Genomic DNA, 13,017 nt, shown 5'->3' on the forward strand with positions numbered 1-13,017 from the left:
CCGTCTTTAGAAGTGAAGTCAAAGTTTGAGTAACAAAACAGAAAATGTGTGATCATGAAGGCCACAAACAAAAGCCGTGGAGAGCCAACGTTAGTAGCAGCATATCTGCTAAAGGCGAAGCTGATCGGCGGCTCCTTTCCAAACAGTTTAAACACAGATACAGTGATAAACTTCGCAAAGTTTTTCCATCGTTGGAAATACATATTGTAAATGAATCAGTTAACATAAATGCATCACAATATATTACATCGTCTGGAAAACAAACGCAATCTTCCTTAAACATGAATGCAAACTAAATCTGCTTGTTTATCAGAAGCGTATCTGATACTATCATGTGCTCGTCCAGTTGTGCAAACCTCCAGAGGTTCAGGCCCTATGTGTTCAGCTGCTGAGCCGATCATGTTTACCACCCGCTGCCATCTGTACTGAGCACCACAAAGTGTTTCCCTTCTTCCCAGTGTTCAGTGTGCGTGGCACCGTCAGACCTGCAGACCCCATTTGTATGCAGTGTTGGGCAGCAGTACAAGGTGCTCCTGCACAGGATTTCAGCACTTTGGACAGCACCTAGACCAGCTCTCCCCACGCTGTAATTCCAACTCTGCACTCGCGCAGGCTGGTTCCAAGGACTTTGCGGTCGGAAATGTGACCACATTTCTACCAAGGTGTAGGAGAGAATCTGTTTTGAGAGAGAGGGAAGGAAAAATTGCTGGCTTATCAAGATGATGGACCGTCTGAACAGTTTAGGAACCTGGATGTCTTTGTGGATGTGATTCATTGTCCCTGGTGCGGCATGTTGATGATATTGACTTTTGGATTTATTCAAGCTGTTGATATGTACTTGACAGTCCTCCTCCAAATGATCCGACAATGGCGTTAGGCGACAAATCTTTGAAACCTCTTTTCATCCAAATTCCAACAGTGTCTGCTTTCTCCCTCAGGCAGTCGGGAAGCAGCTTTTACCTACGCCATCACAGCTGCCGGAGTGGCCCACGCGATCACAGCAGCATGCAGCCAGGGCAACCTGAGCCACTGTGGCTGTGACCGGGAGAAGCAGGGGTATTACAATCAGGAAGAAGGCTGGAAGTGGGGAGGCTGCTCGGCTGACATCAAGTACGGGATCGAGTTCTCTCGACGCTTTGTGGATGCCCGCGAGATTAAAAAGACTCCTCGTCGCCTGATGAACTTGCACAACAACGAGGCAGGAAGAAAGGTAACGTGACAGGGCGGAGGCTGGGATACTTTATTGGAAGTGTGTTTAATGCAACAAGCCACTCTTTTTTTCATTTGATCAAAATAACAACTTCCTTCAAAGTGCCCTGCAGATCAATGAACACAATCAATATTGGTGTTGATGAAGCTCTTTGATAAAACAACATCATCTTGAGTCTCATATTGCTTTTATACAACAATTACAGTAAAGCTATTTATCAGCTAAATTCAATAGAAATACAAGCTGTGATTTATATTTTAAATCTTAAGTTTTGCCTCCCTGAACAGAACAGGTGCTGCTACTAAACCACTAAAGTGATTGTTGCTCAGTAACAGAAAAGCATTTCTTTGTGGCTGTGTTTACTGTAACATTATTGCAGGTACTGCTTCTAGAAATTTGGCATTTCTTTGTACATTTTAATTATATGTGCAAGCAGAAGGAAGATCTCCGATGTCATTAGTGTTCTGGTATTGAGTCAGAGCTATTATTGGGGTCTTTAAGACTTGAAACAGCTTTGAAGTGAAGTGCCCCACAGCTGTTACAGTGAAAATTAGCACTCATTGAAGCAAATTCATTGTTTTATAAATAAATAATGAAAAAGTGGTTGTCATCCCTGTATTATCATTCTGAGATGAATATATAGATAGAAACATTAAGATCTCTTGGAGTTTAAAACTCCACTTTCAGAAATAATGTTAATTACGGCACTTTCTTTAGATCTTGTGTTCTTCAGAAACTTTTAAAGTTTATTTTCATCAAGACTTTGTTAATCACTGTTGAACGTTGCTTCTCTTTTTCTGGGGATCTGCTCCATCTGTGTTAGTGCAGACCTCGGCAGAATATATTTCAACAGACCTAAATGATAGAATGACTCGATAAGTGAGTTATTATCAAAGATAACAGACATTAAACAACACTCTTTCATTCTAATTTATTTTCACGAGGGATGTAGATACATAGAAAGTCAGCGTATAGGTTGTGTCTGTGTATTTGTAGGACAGGAAGCAAACAATCTTGGAAGAAAGTTCACTGTGATTGATCTCTAATTTAGCTTCTCCGCAGCTTGTTGTGCTTCAGACAATCGTCGGCTTTCCATCGTATTTGAGAGCCCCTCATTTCAGACAGCGTTCGTCCGTAACATCAACAATATCTTCTATTAGTCATCAGAGAAGAGCCGCGGGCAAAAGAAGGCTTGAGAGGGAGTGTGAGAGGTGAATAGAAGAGAAGACGTAATGTTATGTTGACAAATGGATCCAATTAATATCTCAGGCTTTATGGTGTCCACTCCGAGCCTTGTGTGAGCCTGTCCAATTGTTGCCAGATGGAGGACTTCCATTCTTTCTGTGCAGATCCTTTCATGGGATTATGAAGTGTAAAGTCAGTAACAAGATATTATTGCTGTTGGCTGCACACTGTTCCAAAACGTGTTGCTGCTATTTATCCGTTTAGGGTGTGGAAGCAAACTGACATTGCTGCTGTTCACGCAGAAAACTGATAAGAGTCCGCCCTCTAGCATGGCAGTGTGCTGGCATGTGTGAATGTCAGGGTTGGCGTTGGCAGAGTTACTCTTCTCAGCCTGGAGCTCAGAAACTCAGAAATCTGCTGAGACTGAAGGAAAACCAAAGTGTTTCACAGACTGTTAGAACATATTAATGTTGCAGAGCTCTGAACCTTCTGTGTTTGACATTGCACACATAGACAGTAGTAGTTGTAGTCTTATTGGCTCGTATGGGTTAGTATGTAACTTATATATTCAGAAGGTTTGCAGACTTCCTTCAGCACTTCAAACGACTTCGGTATCTCAATCTCAAACTGTTTTTAACTGCATCTGATCAGTGTCTTTGTGTTTGTGGTTTGCATCTCTGTGAGGTTGACTTCACCTTGCAGGCACTATAAGCTTGCAATGGAAATCAAAGGATGCCCTTTTCCCAGTATGAAAGTTGTTGAATAATATTGGCGTAAAGGTTTTTTTTTCTCTGCCCAACATCGATCCATCCATCCGTTTTCTGTGCGGCTGTCATCCAACTTAGGTTTGTGGGGAACTTTAGCTGATCCCCGCTGAGAGACACACTCGAGAGACACACAATCAAAATTAACAATCAAATTCAAATGGATGGTTTTGGATTATAGGAAGAAAACCGAAGTACCTGGAAAGAATATTTCACACATCGGGAGAACTTTGAAATTCCACAGAGAAATAACCCCAGAGTCAAACCGGGGAAATCTCACTGTGAGTTGAGAGTGCTTAACCACTACACCATCGTGCGACCCAAGCACAAACATAGAAATGCAAAGGCAAATTATCTGATACAGTTAATCCTGTTCGGACGAAGGAATAAATGGTCTTCAATGATATCCAGCTGAGATTTTGTTTTCTAATCAATGACAGGAGCTTTCATTAAAACAGAGGACTGTAATTACAAGATTAGATTCTGTGACTACCCCGAATGTAAAAGAACACCCAGCAAATCACCACATCACTTAAACCTTGCGTTGGGGAAGGGGGGGGGTTAATGTTTGACAGGCGATCTTCAGATGGGAATCTGGTCGTATTGGAGTAATCAGGAGCAGATCAAAGGCTTTGATGGACACAGTTTAAGTAAATGTTTCCATGCATCTGTCAGAGTCCTTATGCCGGGCATTCCTTGTGGTTTTGCGCTCTGCATTTTTGGAAATCCTCATTCTGAATCAACATCCGTGGAAAGATTGACAGCTGACCCCAGCTTTCATGTCGACGGGGGAAGTCATGTTTTTTCAATCAAATATCCTCATGCTGAGAAACTGTGACCACATGAGTGCTCAAATGCGACAAAGGGAGATAATAAACATCACTTGTATGTGTTTCACAAGCGTCTGATAAAAGGCATGCCTAGTTGCGTCCGCTGACAATCCACTAACATCTCATACAAGAAAGACACACGCTTCAGTCAATCAAGTTAGTTCTTAATTGTATTAAAGGGGTAATCCCAGAGCTATCAGATATGTTTTGATACAACAAATTTAATCTACAGCCTATCATCCCTCTGCTCATTTGCCTCTGAAACGATATCAGCAGGTATTGAAGAGGATCCAGCTTTCATTCGTTTTTCTTTAGTTTGTTAGTCTCAAAAGGAAAATGTTTCACACTTAAACACCGACGACATTGCACAATATCTCCCATATGCTTTGGGATTAGGGAATGAAAAGATCAGTCTCTGCCCTGTGTTCCATATGTCGAAGATAACCCCAAAGAAAAATTCAGACCAAATCTGAGGAAGGGAGTTACCCCAAAATTGCACCTTATCCCATTGACACATTTGTGATAGAATTATTTTAACCCCAACCATATGGCAACATGTCTGTCTTTTATTCTTCACAATATTGTTCAAGGAGTCACATAAACCTCGAGTGTCTTGTCCAGCTGTAAACAATTCATTGAGTTTGTCTTTCTTCTAAAGTGCATGTAAAGCACATTTAATTATACAATAATCCAGATTCATATTTTCCAAGATGATTGATTGCCGTTTGAGAACCATGTTTATTTAACTGCATTGCTGATGTGGTTTAGGCAAGGTAGGCAGAATTTCAGCAATGGGATGTGACCAGTAAGTACAATTTTCCCTCCCTCAGGACATGCAACTGCATGTCATCCATGACTGAACACTGAGATGTGCTTGGATCTGTCAACTTCCCAGAAATCAGCACAGGGCCAAACTGGTGACTGTCAGAAGTAAGTGCCTTTGGCCATGAGTCATCTTCACAACACTTACGAAATCAGTGGAAATCCAAAATGCCTCATTCCCATCATAGTTAAGATATGGCACTCAAACAACTCCAACTGGTGGCAGTACAAAGAAAGCATGTGGGTCATGGTGTTTATTAGGAAGCTGTAATGTACAGCATCCTTGGGTTTATCACATCATGTCAACAGTTTTGTGAAGTGAGAGAAACTACAGCTATATAGTTTTAAAGGCTACTGAATGCTCTGGTTGCAGCCGCCACAAAATAAATCACCTATGTTGGATGGCTGATTGTATTGGGACAACATACTTACTTCCTGAACTTCAGTTTGGTCTCACCTATGACATTGTCCTATGCACGGTAAGAAAACATATTTCCAAGCAAAATGGAATTCACAACAATAATATATTTAAATATAAAAGAGATAAAACAAAAATACAAAATAATAGCAATCTTAAAAGACAAATAGAATCTAAACTATCTATGTGTGCGTTTAAGCAAGATAGTATGCAACATCACGTGTCTTGTACAAGATAATGAAGTGGTGAATGATTACAAACTCCTGCGTAAGATTAAAGGTCCTTCATTTCCCCTTTCTGTACTTCTGGCCTGAGGGTAGGGCTGTGTGCTCTCCATGCTGTGGGTGGTGGTGAGTTCTTAAAGATGGAGGTAGCTTTCCTGTGGACTCTGTGATAAATGCCCTGCAAGATGGAGTGTGGTCCAGATGAAAAACTGCATCCAATGTCTTCCATTATTTATGCAAAAGTAGCAATATTTTATTAGATTCTAATGTTTGGTATCCTGCTTCCATGTGCTTCAGATCTATTTTTTTTTGTTGTGTTCACCCACTCCAGGTTTTAGAAGAAAGGATGAAGCTGGAGTGCAAGTGTCACGGCGTCTCGGGCTCCTGCACCACCAAGACCTGTTGGACTACACTCCCAAAGTTCCGCGAGATTGGTTATGTACTCAAGGACAAGTACAACGAAGCCGTGCACGTGGAGGTAGTCCGGGCTAGCAGACTGCGCCAGCCCACTCATCTCAAGGTTAAGCAGACTCAGGGCTACCGCAAGCCCATGGAGACGGACCTCGTATACATTGAGAGGTCACCCAACTACTGCGAGGAGGACGCATCCACGGGGAGCGTGGGCACCCAGGGACGCCTGTGCAACCGCACCTCGCCACATACGGACGGCTGCGACCTCATGTGCTGTGGTCGGGGTTACAATACACACCAGTACACCAAAGTGTGGCAGTGCAACTGTAAGTTCCAATGGTGCTGCTTCGTCAAGTGCAACACATGCAGCGAGAGGACGGAGGTGTTTACCTGCAAATAAGGGCGCACGGACTCCAGGAAGTGACATACCACGGGCGAGCTGATTGAGGAAGACCTGAGAGAGCGACATGAAAGTGTGTCTTAGACCAATGACAGAACTTTTTCTTTAAAAAAAAAAAATGGAATTTAACAGCTCTTCATGGCATCGTTTTGCACAGCAGAATCTATCTAATTGCTTTTCAGAAAGTAAATGCTAAATATCAGTAGGTAAAGCCCCAGAACCTTACTGTCACAGAGATTGTGCTCATGTACTGATTTATCCACAGTGAAGCTGGGACTATAGACATAGAATGAGGCCCTCGGTGGGAACTGTGCAGTACACTCTGGGATTTGTAGTTGTTCAGCTCACCCCGAAAATTGCTTGGAAAGGAGCTCACAGTAACATGTGAGTGGATCAAAATGACAGCAGCTGATGAGAGGTGACCGGGAGAGATCTGATTCAAAACTGTTTGTGGGTTTTGTCGTATTTTCACTCCAGGGGAGCGTAAGTGAATCTTGACATGAATGACCCCTCCCTTCCTCCCCTCCCTTGACTGGCTGGGGCTGATGTCGGAGGTCTGTAGAAATGAAGAACATTTTGTAAGTGTGGCGTGTTTGGGTGCGCCATAATCTGAGTGGAGAACTCTGTTAAACCCTCTGCTGCCAACTGGAATATGGTGGAGTATGTTAGTTTTCCAGTCACACTGGAACTGTCTGTTCTGAACACTGAAAATAAATTGTCTATTTATGTTATAGTATCTTAAAACAAAGCACTAACGGGTAGAGATGTCTTTTTTTTTTTTTTGTAAGTGTAAAGAAAAATACGTTATAGTAACTTTGACTGAAGATGTGTTTCTATTAGAAATTGACCCCTCCTCCCTAAAACGCCTAACTTTTCCTTTAAAAAAGAGAAAGAAAGGTTCCATCGTTACTGGTATGTTGACAACAAAATATATAATGGCTCAAACACTTTGGCTCTATTTTACCGTAGCATAGTTTGTTTGCAGTTTGTCTTCCCCGAGCATCTTCTTGAGTGGCTTCATTACAGACACGGTAGCAAAGAAACACATTTAACTGCAGAGATCCTTCCTCAGTTCATTAAACATGAACATTAAAACTGTGCCACATGTGTTGTCGTTTGCTATCCGTTATATTTTCTTTTGGAACACATCGCATGGGAAATCAGAAACCTCTATTCCTCTCGGCTTGAAAGTTCATTGCTAAAATAGTATATAAAATAAAGTTGAATCTCCAGTCTTCTTTGAGTATTTAGTGTATTAATGGTTTATTTCGATATGCTGCCAGACAAACTGTCATTTATTTGCTCAACATTAAACTCACTTGGGTGTTATGATTAACATTTGCATGATCCCATTAAGGCTGAAGGGGGATTCCCCCCCTCCCCACCCCCGGCTGAATAACATTTCCTCTGCCAAAATTAATGAGAAGTTCACTGTATTATGGATCTATTCTGAATAATATAAACCAATTTTTTGGACCGTTTCACGTTTCGCAATTACTGATTCACGTGACAACAACACTGAAACAGAACAAATCACGTGAAGCAAAAGTTGCAAAAGACTCTCAAAATGTATTGTCATCAAGATTATATTGTTTTGGTCAAATTAAAAGCACAGTACCATGTGTTAGCGTGTTACTTGTAGATTTGCAGACTGCTGATGTTTTATATTACAGAGAATTTCAATTGAATCTGAAAATCTCTGCATGGCTATTTTAAACTTAGCATAATGTGTCTTATAAATACGTAATATATAAAGTTTACAAGTGAATGTCTATCACTATACTTAAAAAAAATTATCTAAAGCTAAAAGAATCAGGACAAAACTCTATAATATGATTATGCTTGGATGTTTTTATAGAATATAACATAATATATTGTTATTGTATGTGTAACAAAGAAATTGAGGCCCAATTCAACACACTGATGCAAAATAAGAATGAGACACACATTCACTGACAAGACTAGTACCTCCCAGTACCATAAATTACTGCTTTTACAACTGACACACAGGCGAAAGTGATGCATTGTGTTCACCTGGCTGCGGCTCCACACTGATCTGAGAGTGGAATCATTTTTTGCATCTAATTGTCACCAACAATGCAAAATTTTGACGGTGCACAAGATGTCAGGCAACTTCTGGAAGCTCTGCATATTCAGTCAAAGTCTTCCAGTTCAATATCTGCCGAGAATGTGCCGTGCTTTCTGGCACTTTCAGTTATAACCACTTTTTTTGACATTTTTAATATTATTATGTTCATGTCTCCTCAGCTTTAACTTACCGCATTTTAAATTATTTGACATCCACAACCCAGTTTCTTTTACTTTAAATTATGACTTATAGGGTTCGAACAACTTTTGCACATTCACACATGCCAGAGATTGAAAAACTGTCGTAAGTTGTATTTTCAGGTAAGGTGCACCTCACATGGCTCAACCACGACTGTCATATAGATATTTGGGCATATTTACTCTATTCAGTAACCTTTTCCAAAAACATATTTAACATGTACTGAAATTCTGACATTTTTTTCCGCTGACTGTTAAAAACGTTCGATTGAAATAATGCCAACTGGAAACATTTCAAAAATGGTGTTTCCTTTGATACAGTTGACATAACTTTCCTTTAAGTGTGACTTGTACTAATAAAATTTGCACAAAGCTTAATTAAACCTCAATTAAGAATCTACATTCTTAATTTTGTTGCTCAATGCATGCTGGCACAAGAAGGTTCCTGCTCAGCTGCTTATTTTAGGCTAATCTAACAAACATCCAAGGCTGTTATTTTAAGAAACTTCTTCCCTTTGAGGAGAAACACACATATTAAATCCATATATTGTGTGTGTTGAAGTTAGAAGCCAAACTTTACGTAGAAGTCTATTACCTAAATATTCCAAGCATAAATAACAAAGTGAATTGCAAATGTACAATGCATAAATTATATATATATAAAAAAAAAAAATATCCAAAATAAATAAATCAAGCCATGTGCTGATTTTGATGGTACCCTGTACACAGCACATGTTGGTAATGTGTTGTGGTCTTTTGTCTTGATTGTGGCATGCATGGAACAAAAATCAATTATCTCTCCCAGTATGGAAAGGAGCTTCTTCTGTCTGCATCCGTGTTGAGCGAGATGTGATCAGAAACACAAAGAGAGAACGGGGAGAAAAAAAAACCCCAAGGGAGTATGGAAAACCATTGAAAATGAGGAGCACAAAACACAGACGGACACAAAGCCCGAGTAACCCTGTAAAATGTGATTATTCATCCAATCAGAATTGGCTTTTGTTTGAGGTTGAAAAGCACTTCTTTCCACATTAATTGAAGCTGTCTGACTCAGGCGGTCAGAGCCACTTGTGACACCTACAAAACTCTTTCTTTCAGTCCTTTTTTTGGGGGGGGTTTGTTTATTTTCTGTCATGGTCTGACATGCAGATCATATTGAGACACTGTTCTCAAAGCACAATATGGTGCATTTCACATGATGGCTAAACCAAGTGAGGACATAGGATGCAGGATGAAAAGGAGAACTGGCTCAACACTCGAGCCTCTCATGCTGTCTGAGTTGGCAGCACTGCCCAGAGTCACTAAATGGGAAGAGGACCTTCATGCAAATGACCTGATGTGAATAGGAAGTGGCTCAGTGTGTCTCTTGTTTTTGGACACACAAACAGGAGTGTAGTTCTTTTGTGAGAGTGTTTTTGAGATGGATGGGATGGCTCGATGAAAGGAGGTGCATGTGTAGCCGGAAACTGCAAGTGAAAAGAGTGCTTATTTAGAAGAGGAGCTAATTGAGAGTGAGATTGGAACAGGAGTGGGTACACTATACGAGAAGGAGCAGCTGGCCAGGCAAGTTGGGGCCTGTGGGCAAAGTGTAGTAACAAAGATTAGTGTTCAGCTAAACAAAGGAGAGATTTATCCTAGTACTGTTTTGACAGTGGACTTGTCGTTTTCCCTCCTGTGATGCACTCAGTCAGTCGCGCTCCCCAATTTTTAACGGATGATGTTGATCTTGCTGATTGTTAACAAAGACGAAGAAGCTTTGGGTCTATTGAACCAGTCGGAATTTATTTTATTTTACACAACTTAACGAAATAAACACACACACACACACACACACACACAAAAAAAAGAAACTACCAGTTCAGACATTGTGAATGTCAGTGTTTTTAACTTACTCTTTCTATGAAGTACTTCTTTGAAAGCTGGCCCTGCTACTTCATTCATTTGCTGGACGGTCACATTCGTCCTCCTGTATGTGAGAAGCATTGTAGGCGAGCAGCAGAGCAGAAGTAAGATGTGTTTTGTTAGTCGTCTGAAGCCTAGGCGACCGGAACCACATAAGCTCCCCATATTATCCTCTGGATTCAGAAAAATAAATCCATTTGTTTCTGACAAACATTTTGTCATTAAAAATATTAGATAGAAAAACAAGAGTCTGCTGTGTGTGCCTTCTTCTAAAGCAGCTATTGTTTGGGTGTCAGGATCATTAGTTCATTGGGATATAGTCTGCAAGCTAATGCTTCTGGTCTAATTCACACTGTGGGCAACGCACCCACCTTTCCAATACAATGCCCAGCGAGCGGTGATACTTTGGAGCAAACATTGGCACTATGAAGGATGGCGGTCTGCAAGGTCATGCATTAACCTAATGTAAATGTTACACAGGATCCTACTTTGTGCTGCCTTGTGTATGGAAACCTTAACGGACTGAAATAAGTAATGAAAGAAGACTTTATTTTCCACCTTGAGGTTTTTCTGCATTTAACCTATCCCATTCATCGTAAAACTCGACTACAAGTAGTGAGGATCAGGGGGTCAAGGGTTTTTCTTCGGGAGCCACAGAAGTAACCTGTCGGTAACACAATTGGAGCCTGCAAATCTCCAAACACAAGCTTGTTTCTCTAACCGAGGACACCACTGCCCATAAACGTAGTGCTATTTAAGCAAGATAACAGGGTTGTGCTGACAATTACAGCCATTCTGATTATTCAGGTATGTTGTTGCTATTTGGCCACAAGCAATGAAAATAAAAACAACCCAATAAATCTAATTTATGTCTTTTATCTTTTCTTTTTTTTTTTGTCTCCACCCACACAAATAGTGCTGCCGGTAAACCGAAACGTGATCGTTGCTGAACAACACAACAGTTATTCTACTCAATATTTCGACTCTGCTGCAGGTTCCACTTCTTTAAATCATGAACATTTATCTGTACATTTGTGCAGACGGAGAAAAATCCCCCATGTCCTGAGTGTTATGATAAGGAGCCAGATTTAACTACTGGTGTCATTAATGACGTGAACATTTGCTGCGAGTTTCTCCCAGTTCTGTTATGCTGAATATCATGATGCATTCCAGTCCCACTTTCCATGAAAATCAGCCGATAGATGACAGATAATTTCTACACTCATATAACCTTAAAAAAATAGATGGAAGGAAAAAAAGAAAAAAATGCTTGTGACGTTAGTGTTATTGAGAAAAATAGGATTTTATAGGAGCTGTTTATGGGATACTAGAACTACATTTTACTCACACAATACATCATCGACAAATTTCACTTGTACATGTAGTTTTTCCCCACGGAGAAGTGGGATCTTTCCCACTTTACACCACATTAACACTCATAGTAATGTCTTTCATCAACAAGAAGTATTTCATGTGTTTAGTAAACAAAGTCACTTTTGTCTAGTTTTTCTTCGTTCTTGTTTGAAGTGACAACAGCTCAGTGAGATTCCTTTGAATGATCTCCCGTGCTTTGCCTTCGTTTGTAATTTGTAACTTTGGCAAGAGCAGTCGAAACAGAAGCTTGGTAGAGATAAGACACATGCAAACAGAAGGAAGAGAGAGAAGAAAGGATGGGAAAAAAATAAATAAATGAAGGGATGAAATTAAAAATTGGGGGAGTCAAAGGTCTGCTGAGCAGATTCTCGAGATTAGCCAGACACCAAATGAAAAGGGTTGTTGTCGCCCAGACGCTGCACTTCAATTACAGACTTCTCTTCAGCTGAGGAAGGGAATGTTTAACAGCTTCATGGATGATGGATTATTCTGGGGCAATCCTTTTAAGTCTTGTATGTTTTTCCAGGATGTGAACGCTTTGGTTAAAGAAATACAAAATCACAGAAGCACTGCTGTGTCGAAAACTGTGGAGGACTAAATGTGCCAAGATTGATTAAATAAATACACAATTAAAAAGAAAAACTTAAATGTGTCATTAATTAATTCGAATACCAATTATTTTTATTAAAAAAAACATCTAATTATTTAACTACTTACTCAATTATTTTACGGTCTGGTTTTGCAGCATTTTATGAATTTATTTATCTGTCAAATCCGTCTGTCAGGGTCAGAGGGCGTGGCTAATACAAATCCAATCAAACCGATTGCTTTGGTCTCGAGAGTTTCAAAACATGGCGGCTCCATTAATGGAGGATCTACAGGAACTTTCTCGGAAGTTGATGAGAAATGTTTTATAGTCTAAAATATCTTGCACCACTAAGGTGTTTAACTTGCAGAATGGCCTCGTGGTTTTTGTTGGTTGCAAATAAAGTTTTGTTAAATAAAGTATCCAAACCCACATAAAGGTGCTTAGTGTAGCAATAGGAACTACTGTTAGCTATGTGTTGCAACAGGGATATGTTACCGTGCGACACCTGGGATACCCGACCAAGCTGAATGTAACCTTATGTGCAGAAGTTAAGAAATAAAAGTTCTACACCTGTTGAGTGGAAACAAGAAAAGTCTGGAGTT

General features: G+C 40.2%; 1 protein-coding gene across 2 annotated transcripts in view; it reads left to right on the forward strand.

The window, feature by feature from the left end:
• The window catches only part of wnt7bb (wingless-type MMTV integration site family, member 7Bb), a 32,144-nt gene extending 24,264 nt beyond the window's left edge, over positions 1–7,880 (forward strand). For both annotated transcript variants that reach the window (XM_080475322.1, XM_080475321.1), the window contains exons 3-4: positions 939–1,210; positions 5,785–7,880. In XM_080475322.1, coding sequence (XP_080331448.1) covers positions 939–1,210; positions 5,785–6,264 — 752 coding nt within the window. In that variant the 3' untranslated portion in view covers positions 6,265–7,880. The remainder of the gene's footprint in view (positions 1–938; positions 1,211–5,784) is intronic.
• Positions 7,881–13,017: the final 5,137 nt, after the last annotated feature.

This window comes from Lipophrys pholis (assembly GCF_963383615.2).
Source record: "Lipophrys pholis genome assembly, chromosome: 11".
Lineage (NCBI taxonomy): Eukaryota > Metazoa > Chordata > Actinopteri > Blenniiformes > Blenniidae > Lipophrys > Lipophrys pholis.